Raw genomic sequence first — 22,757 nt, forward strand, 5'->3', positions numbered from 1 at the left:
AATTTCTTGCGTGTTTATTTTGCTCGTTTCCAGATGTTTGATGACTGATAAATAAGTTCCCTCCCAAGTGAGTAATTATCACAATAAATATATTGTTTAATTTATCATGCCGAACTGGGTGTGTCGTGGCTTCGTATGGAGAAATAAAAAATAGAAAGCGAAAGTACAAGCGCAGATGTGTATGGATTAGTCTGCAATCTCCGAATTACAACTAGAGTTTTCCTGGACGGTCTGTAGGAAGTGAGCTATTCAAATTGTGCGCAGAAATATAAACTTGGAGGTAGAATCATTAACTCTCTCCTATTAATTTCTTTATAAATCAGAAACTTATTTATCCTGTCATGTTTAATGCACATTACACTGCTTCAGGTTCTTTAATATTTTATTTCGATACCATAGCCCAACCTACCAGGTATAATGTTACTTTTTTCTACATTGTTGGCAAACAGCTGATGGACGTATCATGGACGGCAATCCGTCAAGCCATCAGTTCACGTTCCTTAATTAATGCGAGAATGGTATCAATTGAAACTTCAGATCCCTATATCAAAGATGATGTAGTATATTAATAGATTAGCGAAGGATTGAATCGCAGACTCAACGTCTATCCCTTTGAATTACTGTATCATGATCTTCAATTATGTGGAGATACACCCGAGTTAGTTCAAACGTAACACCTGGTCGTTTTAAGTCATTCCGTTCTCAGTCTTCCAGAAGTAAGAAAGGTGGGACATGATACTATACAGGTGTAGTGTAACGTTAAAGCTATGGTGCTAAGTGTGCGGGTAATGACAGCAGATATAGCAAATATAAACTGCTCGTGCCAATATACTGTACTTCATGGTGTCCACTGTCCACCATTTTGAAACACATTGATCTACGTGTTTGTGATTCTTTTCATTATGTCGTGAAATTGTGAGAGCCCATTAATTTTATGTACTTTTACCGCAGAGCAAGTTTACAAACTGAGACTGGCAGTATTCATCATTTATTTCCCTGTCATACCGTAAGGGGAGGGGGAGAGGGGATGTGCACCAAATGTTGAATACTAGTAAAAAATGATACAAAGGTTAATCACAGGAAGAGAATGGATAACAACGCCTTGCTCTTTCATGAAATAGAATATATTTCCGTGATTACACACCAGTATACATAAACCATTAAGGTTTATTCTATAATGAACTTAAATATGGTACCAAGTTAGAACAAAACTGTGTGTTTAAATACTGTTTGCATAATACAGTTCAGTTCAACGATAACATGTCTCTAAATATTTCGTGCAATGTTATCTTTCATGGTGTTTATCTACTCAATGTAAGATTACCTTTCTGCTGTCAATCATGTCACAGATTAACCAATACATAATAAAGTATTTATGATATAAATTCCGTACAATGCTCGCAGACTGTGCAGAAGTACAGCGGGCCATGCAATGAAACAAATATCGTAATTGTGTTGCTGACGTCACCCAGCTTGTTTAAGAGAATGCATATATTATGTCTGTGGCATTTATAGGAGAAAGAATCCCTTTTGTTGTTAACATTCACACAATTCCTCTCGCCGTGACAGAAATCTCATCAAAAGAACTGCTAATGTTATTGGATGGAGGTCGTCTAGGGACATACTTAGGAGGGGGTTTAGTGTGTTCAACGATATTAGGAGGAATTGTATACGATCTGTCGGTTCGAATGTTATAGTTTTTACGTCCGCTATTACTGTTGTCTCGGTGATGATGGTGGTGGTGGTGGTTATTGTGATGGTGGAACCGTTCTGACCTTCCACCACTGACAAGACTAGACGATGAATTTGCTGCTAAGTCGCTGCTAGTTTGTGACTGATATCTAGATTGGCCACTGTATGTTGAGAGTGAAGCAGGCCCAATGCTTCCATCAGGATATAAACCTGCGTAAACTCCTGGATAGTACGCCGTCATTGGTGACGTCATTGCCAAATCTTCTTCCAGCGAATCATTATTAACGTCCACTTCAACCCTCTCGCTGACACTGCGACTCACAGTCGGTGTGTACCGTGGAGTATAAGGGTCGTCCTCGAAATCTGTACTGCGAGCTGTGTACAATTCCGAAACGGACGAGCAATCTGCATAGTGACCCTGTCGGGCACCGTAAGTTGAATTCTCTAATGACCTTTCGAAATCGTAGCTGTCTGTTTCGTAAACGTAATCGGGAGAACTGTGGTCCTTTAATGGGACATGGTAAGAGAACAAGGCGTTCCCATGGCCGGATCCCTCTGGTACTCTGTATATAAGAAGACAAAATATTATTGTTTACAAGTGCACCTCAGTATCCAAAGCCTAGATATGTGTGTCGAGCACCCATACACATACATACATACACCCACACACATAAATATATATATATATATATATATATATATATATATATATATATATATATGCTATATCCACAACGACTTTAAAGACGTTTGGACGTTATAAGACCAAACAGTGTTTGGATCACATGGCAATGTTTATGTGAAGCCGAGTAATAAATTAAGCTAATTTTTTAGTATATGTATTATAGTTTATGTATATTCTAACCTGTTGTTATGATCATGATAATGACGGTGTCTATTACGTCCAAAGGAAGACACGCCCATTATGACGTCACCACTGGCAGTGTTGCCACATATACTACAAGAATCCGTCACTGAGGTCTGTCTGATGACATCATGGGACGACGATATACTTGTCGTCGACAGACCGCCATATGACGTCATGTTATCGTTATCTATTGTGCTGTGTACATCACTTATTGTTTTTGCGTTACTTCTATTCCGAGAGGATGGCTTTTTGATCCGATGTTTCCTCCTGTTAAGTTAAATAAATAGCATTAATATATTAGTAGTTTATCGCATGCGATTATAGATGCATCTCATCTTATGGTGTTATAAGTGAGAGACGGGGTAGAATTAAAGGGTAGGGGAGGTTGGAAGGGTAGATATCGAGGTTAGGTTATATAGTAGGGATCCTGTCATATTACAGGCCTAGCAGGCTATATGGAACACATCTCATTAAGCAATAATGACCCCATTTGCAATATTGTATTGTATTTTCTTCTTCTTCTTCTTCATTCATTTATGTCATTTGAGGCTTTTAAAATACTGATAAATTACGATAAATACGATAAATACGATAAATTATAAAATAAGTACGATAAATTAAATACGATAAAAAAAATACGATAAATTAAGTAGAAGAAGAGAAACAGGTCCTCGCCTTACCTTCTACATGGAATCCCAAGCATAAGACACTCGAAGCAAATGAAAAAAACGAAAGCAAACGCGAAAGGAACTATAAACCACAGCAACGTCAATGAATTCTCTGGAATATAAATATAGATATGAATATAAATACAGATAAGTGAGCTTTATGATTCGTGAAATTAAAGGACATGTAGCAAAGTGGGGCAGAAAGGATCACGTGTATTGTCGCACTAGCATTGCTTGATAGCGCCATCGTTATTTTCTTTATTATTATTGTGGGTTTTTTTTTCTCCATACACGAAAAGATGACGTTGTGCTCAGCAGTACATCTGCCATTATGTCCCCCTTTTTAAGCTTCGTTGCCATGGTTCCCAACTTCCCATACAATCCGTAAGTAATTTGTTCTAACTTAGCTTAATTATGTACAATAATTAGCTAGTTAAAGGTTCGTTCATAATCCAGTCGGGATAGTCCTATAAACCAGCGTGTAAGTACATTACCTATTAATATTCATCTATGTATGATAGGCCTACATAAAGCGCGAAGTCTTAGTAATTTGAACGTTCTTTGATATGTATAATCATTTGGATGAAATTATGGTGAGTAGGCTACCACCATCCGTACAATGTTATTTGGATTACTGCTACATGATAATAATATGTACCGATATCATCTGGAACGCATGTAGATATATTTGAGATATACGATGTTGCATGGAGAACGTATGCCTAAGTTCTGTGACATATGTTGTGAACAACTACAACTCGTAATTCAAAGATATTTTATCCGCAACGTTGTGAGTAGCTGATGTGTTTACTGTGTACATGTCACGCGCTATTAAGTGAGGGAAGTATTTCAGAATTGTACTCAGAGCCGTACACGGCTGTGATTGTACTTTATGTGCTTGTTGCATTATGCTATGACAGTTGAATAGATCATGGTTCTAAGGTGAACAAGTTGTTGCTCCTATCTTTGACTATTATTCCAGTAATCCAGATAACATACTTCAAAGTGATGTCAGCGAAATTCATTGAAAGAATAAATTACTTAGTCTGAATGGACATGACAACATCAATACACAAATTCATCACAGACATATGAATGTAATACTAACGAATAACAAATCAACTTTATCGAAAAAAAACGAAGAGATATTTACATAGTGATATAAGTACTGAAAGTCTTATATAAAATACAAACGAAAATAGTTGGGGAAGGTGGGGGAGGGGGGGTGGGCAGTTGCCCAAATGTGAAGGAAGGCCTGGGCCCTTGGATATCAATTGACAACCGTTAGAATAACAAACTGACCTTGGTTGTTGACCTTGGTCGTTGGTGTTATTGTGGTAAATGGTGATTTTACATCTGCAAAGAAAGAAAGATAATATTTATCACGTTTGATTATTCATAGATGATGTGGGTACTTGCCAGGTGCGAAGTGGTCAATGATATGAATTAGGTGCAGGGGTGTGTGATAAGTACATACATGTGAGGTGATATAACCATCATTAACCATTAGAACATGAGAACCAAGTGGAACTTTATGAACCGGTGGATAAGGGGATTTCATATCGGGACAGACTAAAACGAATGACAGCGAATGACCGAATGACAATTGACTTTGTACAGGGTTAATTATCATTTGCGAATGACAGCGAATGACAGCGAATGACAGCGAATGACAACGAATGACAACGAAGGACAGTGTTGAGAAGAGATTGATTGAGAATGATTAACGGAGTGGAGTAAATGCGGTTATTGGTTTTCTGAGCAAAAATGATTTGAGGAAAATCGCATGTTACGTGGTTTCAGGGTTTTGGTGTAATTTACGGATAGAAACCACAGGGAAAGTTTTTGTGTGAGAATGCGCTTGAGTGCTGTGCTTTTTACCTCTGTAGATTTATATAGAAAGATAACTGAAGCCGTTTCAAGATTATAGTATTGTTAGTTTCTAACAATTAATATGGGAAAAATGACGTTACATTTACTTTTTCAAATCAGACTTACAATTTCGCTTACTATAAGGTGCGTTTTTATCTTGTCCGTACTTTACTAGATCTAGATACCCACGAAGTCTGAACTGTGATATCCGGTTGAAGCAAATGTCTGTGCTGTCATTACTGTCATTCGTTTTAGTCAACGCAATTTTTTAGTGTGTACAACATATTGTCATTCGTTATGTGTAACGCAATTGTCATTCGTTTAGTAACACCCTTTCATATCCTCCCCAAAGTAATTTGCTAAACATGACGAAGAAACAGATACATTTATAATACATTTTAGAGTGAACTCATGTGATATATAGTTGTGTCAACATTGTTACAGGAGAACAAAAAATATCTGAACAAGCTGCAGCTTCTGAGCTTCTCCCCCTGGGCCACAGCAGGGCGTGTCACCCCCCCCCTACCCACAACAATTAATCAATCGCAATTTACCTCCATCCTCCAAACCATCACAAAAGTGATCTCAATCTGTAGAAGTTGCAATGTTGCTTGTATCTGACAAATGCTTGATTTCCCTTTACTGTATTTATTGTTTATCTGTCTGGCATTTCAACTGTTTTCTGTTGGTAAAGGGAGCCTGCGTGCATAGCCACAGGTTGTAAACTGCATGTAAGAAATGAAACTAGCAGCCAAGTCTCTGATGGCATGTGCCCCACTGAACGCGGGGGGGGGGGTGTGGGGCGGGGAGGGGAGGGGTAGTGATCACCCGAAGGTTAGATAATTTTACATATTGTTAAAGACACTATAAAGGAATGAAGGTAATGCGTAGCCAATCTTTAATTAAACGATTGATTGTTACTTCGAAATGTTCGCCTCCACGTACGTGACGTCACACTATATGCGGTGTAATACTGCTTACGGTATAGTTGAAATTTATGTCCAGTATCTATCAAGTATAAGGTTGTTGCCCACTTGGTGTGTAGTTCTTTTGGGTTCGATGTTGCAATACAGCGATTGCTTTACTATAGTGGCTTAAATTTGTCTTACGAGGCTTCACCTTTAAAGTTGGTATACTGCTATTAGAGTCTATATCAATCCACCCGAAAGTTTCAGAGAAAGTGCCAAAAAGCAACAGGAGAACATCTTTTTTTGGATATGTTTCAATCGGGATCTTGTTTTTGTGGCTTACATGCTAAAGGTCATGAATGGAAGTACATGAGGGTCAATTGTGGTAAGTTTAGCCCTCTTTACTCCTCCCGTGAGCAGCGTACGAAAATTGTATACTACTGAGTGAAGAGGTTTGTTTACAAGTGACCAAAACTTCACCGCCTCATAGCAAAAAATCTTCAAGGTCATGATACGGAACATTGATGGTGCCATGAAAGGCCAACTTGTCAGCTATCCAGTAATGGGTAGCTTTTAGCTAGTGAGAACATCTATCTAGACTTAGAGACCACATTGCTTGATTTAGTGTGTAAGTCCAAGTGGGGCTTTTATAGGCGTATGCTACCTTAATCAAATCAAAACTATAAGTAATTGAACGCTGTAGGGAATGGAAAAGCCCTACTTTACCTTCACATCGTAAAGTAATTGCATGATAAAATGAACAATCAGATATAGGAGTTAGTATAGTAACATAACACTGATTGTATCACAGAAACACAAAGTCCTTTGCATATTAGGGGTAGTGTGTTTTGTACTCAATTTGGGTGGTTTCATACATGTATGACCGTTTAACTTGATATAGAACAGGTTAGGTAAACCATGGAGCTATAAACCTGGTTTATAGCTCCATGGGTAAACATAACGAGTTGCTACTTCACATCACACAAGCCTACTATGTAATTATACATAAAGTATGTCACGTGGTATTACAGGTTGCTTGGACACAATGTCTATTTACATATTGGCTCTTTTGAATGATATTGACAGTAAACCATTTGTGCACGTGATACTACATTATACGTCACAGTGAAACAAAGTTAACGTTGTAGACTTACCCACGTATAAGTTCCTGTCAAAATAACTTCCTCCTTTAATGGTGTAACTAAATAAGGCGTCATGTTAGTGCAACTAACCCCAACAACCCTTGATATGTATAGAAAAAACTCCAGCACGGCTCATATAGTCCTCGGGGACTGTTTTTCCCGCCAGCTTTTACAGGCCTGGGTCTAATCCGAAAATCACCTTAAGTGACACACAAAAGAATTTGGTCACTAAGCGCATTCATGTAACCCTAATACACTCAGAAGGCTAAACTTCTTGAAAAACAGCTTTCTTGTTTTGTTCCTTTTTTTTTGGAAAAGAGTCACAAATATTACTCACCACGAATGGAAACTATAACTGTAGCATTCCTGGGAGTTGCCATTAAACCTTCCTTGACAGATCCACTGTAAAATACAAGAGTGCTATAGATTGTATTACAAACGATGACAGTTACAAACGTGTTAAGTCCTCCACAGAAGTTCAAGGCAACAAGTTTATATGGAGCCCACGCTTCATAGACTATACGCGCTTTATCCGTACAGATTAACAACAGTGATAAGCACTCCTTTAAAAAATATTTGCGTTCATTTATTGTTTGCTATGCTTGGTTGCACACAAAGGAATATCATTGAAGTTCCATTCAATTTTATTGAAAAGAAGCTCGTATATTTCTACAAAAAAAGAGTAGCTGAAAGCAACCACTGAATTGCTGACAACACAATGTAGGCTAACTTATATCAGGGCCCATCTTCGAATTCACAGGGACGTACCTTGGTATAACTCTGAGACAGTGGTTGTAGTTAGTTTAATCCGATAGAAATTTTTAGCCTCTGAAGAAGATCCTGCTAGGATCGAAACGTCAGGCCAACTTACTTTTACACATTCTATTACACAGGCTCTCTAGTGGATAAGCAGTTTGCTAACAGTTTTACTTCATTTTGTTATATTCTAACTATAAAGGTATGTTAAAAGTAGTATAGCGCCACAAAATGGCCTGGTCTGAGATGACGCGAAACCAGTAATTGGTACGGATGGGGTAAATAACGGCACAGCTTTGAAAACTGCAAAGAGCAGTCGAATTATTACTATCTTAATATGCAACAATCATGTACTTGCTACTATCCATAATTATTCAGCCAAAGAATGAATTAATTGTTTCCTGCACAATGTAGGCTACTATATTATTATGATGATGCGCAGGGCCGGATTTAGACAAGTGGAGGCCCGTGGGCAACCTTCAGTGGTGGAGGCCCCCCCTCCAGTGATCGCCGTCCTGGGGGAGGTGTGTAAGGGGAGGGGTATTGTATTTTTTTCCAATAATTAAGGGTTCTTGGATGCGAAATGGTGCAGTATTTTGTGATTTCTGAAGTAAATTTTGTGATTTCTGAAGAATTTTCATTACGGTATGTAGGCCTGTTTGCCTGCAAAATTTTCAGTACAAGTAAAAAGGTTGCTACAACCTCTCTCACTCTCTGGAAACTGCAAAATGTTTTCAAAATCAAGGTTAGGGTTAGAATATCAGGTCAGGGTCCATTATAAGGGGATATGGAGCATTTTCTTTCATAATCCGACGTCAAAAATGACTAAAGTTATCTAGAAATTGGGTTCTGGAGAAAGGGGCTGTTGTCCCATTTCCAAGAATTTGATCGGCCTACATATGCTAATTATCCCGGACAGCCGAAAAAAACTCAAACCCAGGGCCTAAACTTGCTTTTAGCTGGACTGGACTGACATGATTCATGACGAACATGTTAATGCCAATTGCCAACTGCCCAGACGAGCACGGGCCTGTGTATGTGTGTGTAGAGGGGGTGAGAAGACAGTTGTTTCATCATTGCACATGAAAAGAATCAATTAGCAATACCTGTCTGAGATCTAGAGGGAGGTGATGACAGGCGCACTGTCAGGGTGTACTGAAATGTTTCAACCAAAACCATTAACCTAGTCAAGGGCGGCGGAAGCACTTTTAATCTGGGGGGGGGGGCACCGACATCAAAGGGCACTTTGCAGAAATTCGATTGGACTGATGCTGCCTTATATTTAGTACCCTTTATAACTCTTATTGTATTATCTTATTTGCGTATACACATCACTCCATCAACGCCCCCCCCCCCCCTCTCAAGGAAAATATGCATACTACCACTGCAATATCCAGTGTGCAAATTGGGAAACAAGGGACAAGTCTTCTTTTGATCGACAAAATGAGGTGAAATCATGCTAGTTGCACGTAGGAATCTTCCGAATTAGAGTTTATTTCTTGTTAATACCTTAACAAAATTTTCCATTTGAAATAGCTTTGAGTTTGACCCACAGAAATTCATTAAAAGTCAGGGGCGTAGCCAGGAATCGCAAGGTTGTATACACGACTATCTGAGCGGAGCGCCACCATCGGTTGGCGCGGAGCGTACAAGAAAATTTTTGGTTTTACAAAACCCTCAGATGGTCGGAAACGGCCCTTCCCGAGTGGTCATTTTGGTTCCCTGGCCTCTTGCTTACTTGAGACACCTCAATTTTTATGTAGAAAAAGGGCACATTTTTAACCTGAGGAAAAGTGGGGGGGCACGTGGCCCCTGTGCCCTCCCCCTCCCCCCCGGTTCCACCGCCCTTGAACCTAGTTCTAAAGAAAATAGACGCTGAGACTGATGACTTTGGATATTAGGCCAATCATGTTTGTCTGCCGACGTGTGATTTGCAATAACGGGAAAACAACCACTTAGCTGTTTCTACCATTCACAAAGAGATACAATTAAAATTGAATATGACTTCAAGCGTATGCATGGTGTAAGCCGCGCGCAATATGATTTTGATTGATGATATTTGTCAGCCTACATTTAATTTGTTTTCTTCAAATTTCCCCTTATATATATTTTTTTTTCATGAAGTATGTGGAGGCCCCTTGTTGTGGAGGCCCGTGGGCAGCTGCCCACGTTGCCCATTGGTAAATCCGGCCCTGATGATGCGAAGTATTCCTCTTCGCATATCTAACCCAAAGATTCAGCTGTTTAGTCGGTTAATCACTTGCTAAGAATAACAAACCTAGACCCAGAGCGTGATATGCAAATGAAGTTATGCTATATTTGTCCTTTCGATTAAGAATAATTAATGGTTTCATTGGAACGACACACCATGGACATATTTATTTGTTAAGATAGTATAATTTGGGGAGCCTAAATGGAACAAAGAAGAGAAAACAAGGGATAACATTTTTGAATATTTCACTTAATTTTCAGTGACTATTTTGTACCACACAGGTCATTTACATATTAATCTATCGAGTGCGAAATCAGGTCACATCAATGTATGTTCATTGTGTACATAACACGATGCCCACCGTCAGTGAATACACGGTTACAGTCCCGAGGTAAGCCTGATTGAGAGTGGATCAACTTCGTTGGTTTTCGCGCCCTGGGGATCTCTCTTTGGTGATTTTTTACTTCAAAGTACATAATTTCATATCTATGTGAATAATATGAATGATATCTATCATGAAAAAATATTAATATTATTACCATGGACAAATTGGGGGCGCTATTAATCAAGATAGCCGCCGTATAGTTCTAACATGACATATAATCATAAAATTCGTAACAACTTTACATCTGGCTTGAATTTACAAAGACTACATAAGAGTTTTGTTTTAAATGGTTTGGCATCGAGAGACTTGACCCAGAAGATGCACGGCTGCTTTTAATTCACATAGCTTTTGATAAGATGTCAAAAATGAGGTTCAAGAGCTAATGCAAAATTAACTCTATGTAACTCTATGTAAAGTTTGTGTTATGCAACTAACGTAAGTGTATACACTCTTAAAAATACCTAGTCATTTTTAACTAGAATCTAGTCAAATTTGACCAGATTACCATGTAAAATATGACTTTATGAGATCCTCGTCATTTTGACTAGAGACATCTGGTCATTTTAAGTGACTAGAAAACCTTGTTCTCAATTGACCAGAAACATCTCATCATTTTGACTACATACTAGTCAAAATTGACTAGATCATTGCCTTCTTAAATAGGCCTTCGAGGCCAGTGGTTTTTCATTTGATTCTAAAAAATAGTCAGGGGCAGACATATAAAATCCGGTGAATTTATATATAAGGAAAGCAAGACCCACCATTGCAGACGTTCTGAATGCTATTGGAATTTAAAATGAAATACTATACTGTATCCAGAATTAATGTTGAATGAAGTTCATAAAACGTACAAGCACATTTTGTGGCTCAATTTTCAGTTGGCGCATGATTCCAGTCATCTATGGTAAGATATATACATCGTGCAAAGACACTATCATTACATTTAATGTGATAGTTACTATATGTTTTTGGTTTTTCTCTCAAGGTTTAATGGCCTGCTGCATATCAAACGGTCCTGGTAGGGGGGGGGGCACAAAAATGCTACGACATGATGGGTTATGTACACATACAAAAATTTGACATTTCGAGTCAGAAATCAATTTTTTCTAAACCATTTAAAATTTATTAAGATTCTACTGAATCTTGGTCAGTCTGAATAACATTTGTAAATTTTGAAATACTGTTCCATTAATATAACATTTCTTAATATTATTTCAAACATATATAACTAAGTTAAAATTATTGCACAAATCACATGAACCTCTAAAATATTAGGCGATTCCAAGCTCGTCAAAACCAAGTGGAGTTTCTGAAGTATGATGGCCTGTAAAGTATTTGGTCTTGGGTATCATTAAAAGAAAAGAAAAAGGGCTTAACCAGCTCCACTATTAGAATTATATTTTGGTTTTGTAAAGTCTTTATAAAAAAATATATTTGGAGCAAACTCAGTCATACAAATTTCATGCTGGCCCAAATAATATAAGGTAAGCATTCCAACATTAATGCTTTCAGTCAATACTATAAACATGGATCGTAAGCACACTCTTTTTAAATCTCATTTGAAGTTTCTGCACTGCATGATACAAAATTCTTCAGGGCCAAGACACTTGGTGTTGACCTTAGCCTCCCCTTCCCCTCGCCCAGCCCGTAAATGTTCTTTTGAATTAAATCCCACACGTTATTAGGCTCCCAAGGGTAGTTAAAGCCAGTACATAAAACACTTTGAAACATAGATCAACTGCCTTGATAAGAGAACTAGCTGGTATTGCCATCCTTTCGACTATCACAAACTGTTGTTCTGGGTTCCTTCTGTTCTCTCCAATGATTAGAATAAATGGTTGCGTTGGCTAACCTTAGCCAGGAACTCTGGCAAGTTGGTTCCAATCTGCAGTGATGAAATAGTGAAAACAATAAACAAGATATGCAGTGATAGTTGTGAATTTTTCTCACATGCAAAGCAAAGGGTGAAGGCAAGAAAATCTGATCCCATTTTTAAATTCATATTACTGACTTTTGAAACTGAAATGTAAGTCCATTAATAGATATCCTATACTGTAGATACTTCAAGTCACACTTTTTTCATCTCAGGTATGCTTGAAGTATTTTCAAATCTAAACCAACTGAAACTTGTATTTAATAAAAAAATCTTTTTTAATTATAGCAAGAAAACATGTTTTGACAATTTGACTTTCAACCTTTTGACTTTCAGTCACAACTATAATTTTTATTCAGATGGTCCAAATTGATGGTCCAAATACCTGTGGACTTTGCAAGTTCATGAAAACCTTTCCTTCTTAATACAATATCCATGGAAATCTATCTTAACACAAAGTCCATCATAGAGCATCTCCAGACCAAGTTTCAGTTTGGGAGTAGTTTTGGACACACACATTCACACAAATCACACATCAAAATTGTCTTCCCTTAACTTCGAAGTGTATTTCTGATTGGTTACCGTCACCCCTAGTACATCTTTCAACGCACAAGTACATGTACTATTTGTTCCAGTTCTAAGAAAATGGGATAAGTGGTTTAATGTAGTTACCTGTACACATTGCACAAAATACTGCATTGCCTCTGCTAAAGTTGCTTTCAGCTTCTTCTTCTTTCCGACTACATCACACTAAGTTCCCGCAGGAAACAGAAGTGGAAGTACTTGCAATGCCACTGAAAGCTTCTTCTTGTCTGGAATTTGCAAAACAAAGTACATACAACTGTAGTTAGCTTCAAACATGCAACGTTAAATGTTATCAACTGTTTAAACTAACTCAAATTGCAGCGTTAATTCAAAGCACGGGCATACACATAGGGTGTCTATAGATAGTGCAGTGCATGAAGCACTGTCACATTGCACTGACACACCTAGCTTCTGTACTGTTTCAAAAACAGCAGTAATTATATTCTTAATAATAATAATAAATTACACTTAGGCTATATCGCGTTTAATACAGCGTTTCAAAGCGCTTACTAGTAGTAGTACTAGGCCTACTCAGAACTCAGTACTACTAGGCCTAGTACTAGTATAGTCAAGGCTTCATAATTGACGCACCCCCGTAATTGACGCACCTTCAATTATTACTAGCAACGATACAGCAGGCCACCTAAACTTTTTGCAGTCAAGCAGAATTACACATTTCATGAGTTTGAATCCATTTCAGTTATTTGCTGACCAAATTGTGGTATTTTTTAAGCTTTTAACATCCCCCCCCCTTCCCAGATTTGCACGTTTTTTTTGGCATTTGGAAATCTTACATCCTAAAAATAACCAACATTACCTTAATATGATAACATGACTCTCTGGGACCTGACCTGTCTGAGCTTAGAGGCTGAGAGCATAGCAAACAGCATCTAAAGTCAATGGATGTATACTAAGGCCTACACTACAGTTACCTTATCGACGAATGTGTCAATTTAGGGGTATGAAAGAACTTGACACGGCAGACATTGTGTGGTCAAATTCTGCTCAATTGTACGGTGCATAAGCACAGAACCTTAAATATTTTGGGATCATAACATTTCTGAGGTACTACACATATAAAAAACACATACAGTTGAGTGATTTGGATTTTTCCTTGATAGACATCGTTGATCAAATCCTTAAGTGCGTCAATTATGAGCCCACCATGCTACTACTACTGACATCTGTATTAGTGGACGCAGATTGACAGAGAAGAGTTATTTGATACAAAATCGTGAGTTTATTAGCCATATATCCCAGGAACGAACTGCGATGGCATAAGGTAAAAGAATCGTGAGGTTACAATTAAATCCGTGGCTTCAATTCACGAAATTTTGGAGCACCCTACTACTTACTATGCCTAGCATTATAAGGCCGAGTCGGACAGCGTAGGCACTTAGTGCGTTAGTAAACCAAACGACAGTAGCCTAAACACACCTGGTACAAAATGCACACAACTTTGAACTGATGTTGCCTACTAACGTTAAGCCTAGTCTACATGACTTCAACGTTATACCGGCTATCCTCATTGCATGAACGAACGGACGTTCACAGAATGTTGCCTTTGCAGGATACTAAGCACATTTTATAGCATATTGTAGCACTCACCTTTAAATGTGTCGATTTTCTTTTGTTAACCCCCATTTCGTATGGGTTTTTGAAACAAAATCGTCCTCGTTTTCGTCCATCTTAGTGTAGAAGTAGTCTAGCCTGGCGGTGGTTGCGCGTCGAAAAGAATGCAAAGACGAACGTCTGAATTCTACAGGCAATGCGCAAACTCAGCTGTAACTATGGGTACCTTGTCACTTGTTAGCTGATATGATCCGAAACTGGTTAAATTAACTAGATCAGAGTGACCGTAACGAGAATATCTAATCAAGTCGACCCTTTTCTAGTCAAAACTATTTTGACTAGACTTTCTGGTCGGAAAAATGACTAGGTCGTTTTAAGAGTGTATATTTACGTGATTAGTAAGGTCTACAATTTCTTGAAATCTTCGTCTATTTGGAAAACTAAAGAATAAATTATTATTAAGCTCATATTTACTAGTGTCCTCTCATTGAAACCTTGTTTTAGCCGCCATCGATCCCCTCTCCCCCCCCCCACCTCCCCTCCTCAGGTTTGACTGGTGCATTAAACTTACATATTACAAAACAGAAAAAAATCGCCAATTGTTGCATGAAACGCAATGGTTTATTTTAAATTTACTGCTGATGCTCGTTTTTGAGAAAAATCACCAGTTGTTTACAGCTCCCCCCCCCCCCACCCGCTCACTACCAAAACTAGTTCAAAAGCAAAAAAGTGGTTGTTAGTAAATACTGTTATGTCCATATGCTTCTCATTTCTCACCGTGTATATACAGGTGGAGTTAGACTGATCTTCTCATTGGAACAAAGTGGTTTTTGCGTCCAGGATTTTGATCACCGATTTGTTCATGTATTATTGCTTGCGCGTGTCAAAATACGCATGGAGCATTCGCAACCGTAATGACAAAGCACGTGACTTATCTTTTCAGCTGTGTTGTCTACGAGGCTGCCCTCGGAAGGCTAGCGGAAAGTTCTACTTATGTTTAATTTAATTTGGAGTTGTATCTAGCAAACTGGTTGAGAGGGATGTCGTTGTGGTCTAACTTAAATACATTTACAGTGACACACAGTTCCAGTGATATTAACCCGCCTATTCGGTAAACCAAAGTGTCGTTAAAAGTAAGGGCGGTATATCGGATGACGCTGTCATCGGTATTATGCGGTCCTATCTATTCTGATCCTGTTATTCTGTTGTTTTAGCAGTTTTCTTTCTGCATGATGTAAGCATCTTATAATATCAAAATTGTCATAAATCAAGGATTGTAAGAAGGTTGTTCTAGTCCTTGAGAGTTACGAGAGGCATTGAGAAAAGTTAAACTTAAGACTAGCATATATATCACAGAAAGGGAATGCTTTACGGTGGCTGTCAGTCAATTATTTAATAGAACATGAGTGACCATTCTGCTGCTTACTAGCATATTTGAAGGATATATGACCTTAGCCTGTTGGTTGAATTTACTGCATATACAGAAAGGACAAATCATGTATATATGGTCACTAGCACCTTGTGGGGCCTACATTCTCGAGGTCACAACTATCTTCGACACGGTTAGAGATAAGAAAAAACAGAGACGTTAAGAGAGAAATTGTAAAGAATGACGAATTTATATCCATTTTACTATTAATTTTATATCTACTTTTACCGTTTTGACCATGATCATTATATGTTACTCCTTTTTATATTAGTTTTGAAGAGTTCAACGTCTAATACTTTATTAGGTAAGTTATAACTACATAACGATAAGTATATACAGGGCAGTCTGTTATATGGTGTTAGTGTGTCGTGATAATTAATAGGTCTAGGTAACATTGGATGGCAATAAGAAAGCCGTGCATTGTATAACAGCATAAAATATGCCGGACAAAAATGTCTTTTTGATATATTAAAGAGGAACATAATCTAAGCATTCTGGTGAAATTTCTATTCAAATCCTATGTACCGTTTTGAGATATTGACAGTTGAAGTTATCTGATATTCTACCAAAAGTGAACTTGAAGCAAACAGGCGTGATGTCATAGTTGCACACTGACAAATTATGTTTGTTTTTCTTTATTTTTCCGTCTATTGATTTCACCTTGGATTGATAGAGTTACTATTTTGTCTAAAGGGGATGTGAAGTAAAATACCAATACCTATGGTACATTCATATTATGCATGCAACTGTGGAGTATAAAATTAGACGTAAATTTTAAAGGAAAACAAAACATTATGTATTAATGTGCAACAATGATGTCACACCTGTTTGCTCCAAGTTCACTTTGGTACGAAAGGTAACCAAATACATTTGACATATTTCTACATTTAACCATTCTAATTTTGCAGTTCTTCCATTAATGAATGCTCACCGCTAGCTAAGAATAATAAAGTGGGGAAACCACTTTCACGTGTTTCATATTACTGAAGTCATATAACTTGCCACAGTTATTTACCGACTGTCCCGATCACCACGCATGCGTACCAGGCCTCAAACTCGGACAGCTCCTTACATCCCCCTATCAGTTTGCAAGTTGTATTCATATGAGGATCTGAAACACCTATAATCGTAGAATATAAAGAACGACTTCAGAGAAGAAAATTAAAAATTGATACATCCTGAACTGTAAGAGATAGCAAGTAAAACACACACACACACAATATGATAATTCCTTACAATTTAAAAAGGCATACTTTTATTTTAAATAGACCTGAAAGAGAGTCAAATAAGTGTTAAAATTCTTGCCTTGCTATATAGTGTAATGATGATTGTATAAAAAATAACTATATACCACAATATATGTTGCACAACACGTCTTTCATCAATACTTTATAAATACTGAAGCATCGCCAACGCATATTTGCAAACAAAGAGCGAACAATATTCTATACCTCAGACTAACGGAACAATATATCATTCAATTTTACCCTTCAATGTGCTATTTCTCTGTGGTTTTATGCTTATGATCCCTCCCGGCAACATGTATTATGAGTACAGGAACATAAGCGTACGGGACCATTTCAGTTGGGGGGGGGGCAGAAACTTTTGTGCCCGAAAGTTCCCGTGACACTATCTAAGCGGAGCGCCATCATCGGTTGGCGCATAGCGTACAAGAAATTTTTTGGCAAGATATGCCTCTCAGATTGCCGGAAATGGCCCTTCTGAGGCCTTGCAAGTTGCATCTAAACATTCTTTATTTAATAATCTCACGTTTTAGAAATTTACACTTCCCCAAAAAGTTGGTAAATTAGAAGAAGAAAAAATGGTAACACTTTGAAGGGGAAAAATAGGACAGAACATTTGTTAAGCTCCTATTTAGTTACCGTATTTATTATTTTAACACAGTACTCAGCTATACTTCCAGAAAAAACATACATTGTTCAACGACACGTAGGCGGGATAATGTCGCTGTGTCGGGTGAGACTGCAATTTGTCTCACAAAAAAGTATAAAAAAAAATAACAAAGAATATGATAACCCTGTACTTCTAGGCTTGTAGGCACTCCCTCCCCCCCCCCCCCCACCATCCATGAAAAAAAAGTTTCTTATATTCACTCATGTCGGGGATGTCCAAGTATACAGTCAATTTTGGGCGATAGTGCAAAACGCGTGGTAGCCCAGATGAGCTGCGCTTACGGTGGTGTTACACGGAAATATTCGGGCATCACGATGCTAAATAAAGAAAATCATGGAATTGTCGGGCAAAAATGTGAAAAAGATTCGGGCAAGCTACTGCATATATATATATATATATATATATATATATATATATATATATATATATATATATATATATATATATATATATATATATATATATATATATATATATATATATATATATATATATATATATATATATATATATGATAGGCTGCATTATTTCCGAAATATGCTGCTTTTAAAAAATATATAAAGAGGGGAATAATCATAAAAAAATTAGCAGATTTATGGAAGAATTTTACGTGATGTTACTTGGTGGATACTAAGACCAATGTTATCCTTTACAATAGCACGCTATAGAAATGCACAGTGCGTAACATAACAAGCACGCCTGTATACCACACGCATGTTTAGTATGCCGAGAATCTTTACAAATATAGGTGGAGTATAACTATTACGAAAGGTCCACTATAGTATTCAAAACTTCCAGAATGTTAATGTTAAGTCAACAAGTTTTTGGTCTGAGGGAGGGTAACAGACAAAAGAATCTATTTTGGTATACTATGCGATAGTTCTTAGTGCATAGCAACACCTATTATTGTGAAATACAATACCCATTATTGTTAAATACAATACCTATTATTGTTAAATACAATACCTATGATAGTAAAATAAATTCTTTACGTTACTGTGTTAAATGAGATTATTGATAGTTTGTACTCTTTATTCAGGCATGCGTATCAAATCCTTGGCAACAGTCCTTTTTTTATTTTTTATATAGAATATCACTTTTCAGCACACTGACGAAATTTCATTTCAGAACCATTTTGCCACCGAATTAATAGAAAATTAATACAACTTGAAGATTTCCATCTCTCTTGGTAAGTCGGTTTGTTCTTTCAGTTTTATTTTCAACAGAAATATGGTAAACAGATTCACCTTCTACACTGACACGCACACGCAGCCTAACTGACATTCTCTCACTACAGAGTCACAGCGGAGAGGGAACGACCGCGGTGGGTAATAACGCAAATCGCGATTGCATCTGTACTATGATTACACGTCTAAACATAATAGGCCATTGGAATGGCAAGCTATAATGTACTGTTCTATGTCTCAAGAGTCATTTGTAAATAAAACACTAGAAAGTCAAATACAAGTGAAAGCATCGTCGCTTAGCGGAGCATCTAGGCAGCTGGTTTGGAACATATCTGAATATTCAACAATTTCACAACCTCAAAACAGACCTGGAGTAAAAACTATGGAGAGAAATCTATAGCGAATTAAATTATCCGAATCACGTAAACGGCATGAGAAATGGAATGCCTATACTTTCAAACTGATGCATGCTTAAAATTCAGTAGAATATTTACCTCTCTTCATCAGTAAAATCAATAAATAAATAATAATATGCTTCTGAAATTTTCTTTTCAGTATTACTATACCATGCATGTATCAGGATAAAGATGGGATAAGTTTTAAACATAACATATCTTATTTTATTCTTCGGAATGTAGCAATGGCAACGAAGTGGTTCACCTGCTTGACACGTGTCACACTCATATTGGTCATTCTATTGGCTGATGATGCAAGCGCCGAAAGTAAGTTTGATTCCTTCAGTGAGGCTCATGAAGCAAACTCTGGTTAAGTGGTTAATAGTGGTAACACGACTTTACAAACCAGGCCACCAACACCCGCCTCCCCCACACATGCACCTTTCAACCCGTATTGGTTTCCAGGCAGGTCGCTGGTAAATATATATATATATATATATATATATAAATATATAAATAGGCATATAAATAGGCATATAAATATATATATATATGTATATATATATATATATATATATATATATATATATATATATATATATATATATATATATATATATATATATATATAAGGCTATAGTGCTATATCATCAGCAGACAGGGTGTATAGAGATGTGTGTATATATATGATGGCGGGCCGCTGTATATAGGAAGCACTGCAATCACACGTTTATGAATTGGAATTATGAATGATGAAATTATTCTTATATAGTGTGCAAGTTTCATGAAGTTTTACTGAATTTCCTTCGATTTCGTATTTATTATGCACGTAGTTTTATTTTTACCAGGTCTGTCTCCAGGGGCCATTGCTGGGATCATTATTGGCAGCTTGTGTTTCGTTATTGTCATCGCTATTGTGTTTGTTGCAATGTGTTTCTGCATGTTACTATTAACGTCAAACGGAGGTGGCTATTATGGGGGGTCGTTCGGAGGCTATAGGGTGAGTCTCATAGCGTTTAACGTGTACGCTATACATAGGAGAATAAGAGTACACAATCACCATAAATATAGTCTTAATAAATGAGCTGCTTTCAATATGAAAACAATTATATTCAGGTGAAGGTAATTTAGTCAATATATCAAAATTGTGAGGCGTTAATTGTTTTCTGATGTTTTTTTTTTAAATATATAGGCTGCTGGTCCATACCCTCTTTACGTGTGATGATAATATCATCGAATCTAGGTAAGTTTATAACTTCATAACTTCATATAACTCCGTATACAACTCGTCTAAATTTCTTAACGATTCATGTTGCATAAATAAATATTGCATAAATATTACAGCAAAAGAAGGCACCTTTAAGTATTAAAATGACAGTACTATTGACTTTCCGAATACAAAAGGATGTGACATGTCACACTTCCTGTCACATTACATGTGATTTCTATTTCCCATCATTAAGTGAACGTCCCTCACAAGAATGCATGGAGGTTCTACCATATTCTGATCTGACTTTTACTTGCAGACTCATCTTACCGAATCAGCTGTTGCAGTTAAATGGTTACTCACGGTAAACATTGGAGATTGAACTGCGTTCACGTTGGCTGATAACTTTAAAACAAAAAGAGAAAAGATTGTTACATAATATAAAGGATCGGACAAAGTTACATGTTTGTTGGCTGTAGATAGTTATCTATGACTATGTAAAAGTAAGACATATACACAGTATGCGTTTGTATTAACTCAAAGTAGTTGCTTCAATATGATTGTCAGTTTTGTTTGATTTCATGATTTAGAACATCAAGTACGCCCCCTTTTTTATTTGCTCATGGAAAAGTTACTGATCAGTCTGTATATGTCATCAGGTCACGTGCACTTTCCGAATAAGGAAAGGAATGTTTTCTTGTAATGTTTAAGTATACACAACTACCTTCAGAGACCATCATTATATATAATAAGATGCATGTATGCAAAACATACAAAAAACCACTTATTTTATATGCCCTATCATTAATTTAACCGTGATTATCATGTTTAATGCAAATTAACCGAGTTTAGTGTTAATTGTTGTGTACAATGCTTTATCCATATTCTGTATACATGAACACATGCAGCTTGTATATATTTGATTATCGGAAGTGAAAAAATAACCCTTTGTACTTGAAACCTTCTTCCATATGTAGTGGTGTAATGTTGTGTCTCGCTCTTTTGCAAAGGGGTAACATTAACCAGATACTCGGTTGGGATACATGTAACCAATCGATCCCGCGTAGTGTAAACTGCACTGAATAAAGACATGAAAGGGACTGTTACCTTAATTCTTATTGCTAGATAGTTTAAACATGGTTACTAAGTTTCAAACTTGATAAGCATTTACTTCCCCTACCCCCTTCCCGAACATTTCCCTTTACTGGTTTACATTCATGTTATTCTTTAACGTGAACGCGTCTTTGTACCTCCGGGATATAACTTTGTCGGATCAGATCTCCCATGATCACTGGTAGGGGAGGGGTTGCCATGTTTTCTCAAAGTTGAATCGTACAATGATCTTGTCATTATATTAGTATCGCGATAGTGATGGTCCGCAAAGCAGAGCTGTGACCCAAAAGTAGGTAGCAGGAAAAAAATCCGTGTGGTCACTTCGCGTGATCTTTCCAAACGTCGGACTGATATTTAACTACAGTTCTCGGAGATTGTCAGCGACGAGAATTAGATAAGGTTTATGTGAGTTGAAGCTAGCTGTAGTGTACGGCTGAGCATCGTTTCTGAGTATCGATTAGCGGAGGGGTACTGAGGGGTTTGGTAGGATGTGGTCACAGTCCTCACAGAAGACAGTGGATCATGGGCATTTATGAACTGATCTTTATAAGAACCATACGCGGTAGATCTGGAGCTTTAAATGGTGAAACAATACTTTGAGAAGATACACGATTTGGGGCACATTCAAAACTATTCACTAATTGAAGACCCTTAATTTTCTCGTTTTTATTACCGACAGGCAAGATGTCGGTACATGCCTTGCCATAAGTTAGCTGATCTCGCTAGGCCTATCGTTAGGCTCATTGCCTAAATTGCTTAATGGGGATACTGATGAAACCTGTCACTTTTATATATTACAAAAAAAAACATGCTTATTTCAAGATAAAAAAAAAATCTGTCACCACTGACCTCTACCACCGTCACATGTAAAGGGTAGCAACCACACGCCAGTGTCCTCTTCCATAAAAAGAATGTTTGCTTAGTTGTAGTATAACAACGTGCGAATTGGAAAGGTGTGTCCCAATTCGACCAATCAACG

The 22,757-nt window shown here is 37.3% G+C and overlaps 1 protein-coding gene and 2 long non-coding RNA genes across 9 annotated transcripts; 1 reads left to right on the plus strand and 2 right to left on the minus strand.

The window, feature by feature from the left end:
• The first annotated feature begins 6 nt into the window (after positions 1 to 6).
• Positions 7 to 21,771, plus strand: LOC139960813 (uncharacterized). 5 transcript variants are annotated; one of them, XR_011790599.1, is made up of 8 exons: positions 7 to 280; positions 10,400 to 10,509; positions 16,234 to 16,266; positions 19,005 to 19,065; positions 19,702 to 19,785; positions 20,307 to 20,458; positions 20,651 to 20,701; positions 20,985 to 21,771. It is a non-coding gene; the product is annotated as an uncharacterized lncRNA (long non-coding RNA). The 5 variants fall into 5 exon arrangements; XR_011790600.1 differs by lacking the exon at positions 7 to 280 and adding an exon at positions 6,057 to 6,393; XR_011790601.1 differs by lacking the exon at positions 10,400 to 10,509.
• Positions 1,087 to 17,283, minus strand: LOC139960809 (uncharacterized). 3 transcript variants are annotated; one of them, XM_071959374.1, is made up of 6 exons: positions 16,978 to 17,015; positions 7,488 to 7,552; positions 4,531 to 4,584; positions 3,241 to 3,340; positions 2,558 to 2,827; positions 1,087 to 2,255 (listed from the first exon to the last, which is right to left on the minus strand). In XM_071959374.1, the coding sequence occupies exons 1-6, from the start codon at positions 16,998 to 17,000 to the stop codon at positions 1,544 to 1,546; spliced, it is 1,224 nt and encodes a 407-aa protein (XP_071815475.1). In that variant the 5' UTR covers positions 17,001 to 17,015; the 3' UTR covers positions 1,087 to 1,543. The 3 variants fall into 3 exon arrangements, with proteins under 3 accessions (XP_071815475.1, XP_071815476.1, XP_071815477.1); XM_071959375.1 differs by lacking the exon at positions 7,488 to 7,552 and having other exon boundaries at positions 16,978 to 17,283; XM_071959376.1 differs by lacking the exons at positions 7,488 to 7,552; positions 16,978 to 17,015 and adding an exon at positions 7,163 to 7,458 and having other exon boundaries at positions 1,088 to 2,255.
• LOC139961800 (uncharacterized) lies at positions 10,954 to 14,922 on the minus strand. Its single transcript, XR_011791022.1, has 3 exons — positions 14,570 to 14,922; positions 13,049 to 13,188; positions 10,954 to 12,388 (listed from the first exon to the last, which is right to left on the minus strand). It is a non-coding gene; the product is annotated as an uncharacterized lncRNA (long non-coding RNA).
• Positions 21,772 to 22,757: the final 986 nt, after the last annotated feature.

This window comes from Apostichopus japonicus, chromosome 20, assembly GCF_037975245.1.
Source record: "Apostichopus japonicus isolate 1M-3 chromosome 20, ASM3797524v1, whole genome shotgun sequence".
NCBI classification, from domain to species: domain Eukaryota; kingdom Metazoa; phylum Echinodermata; class Holothuroidea; order Aspidochirotida; family Stichopodidae; genus Apostichopus; species Apostichopus japonicus.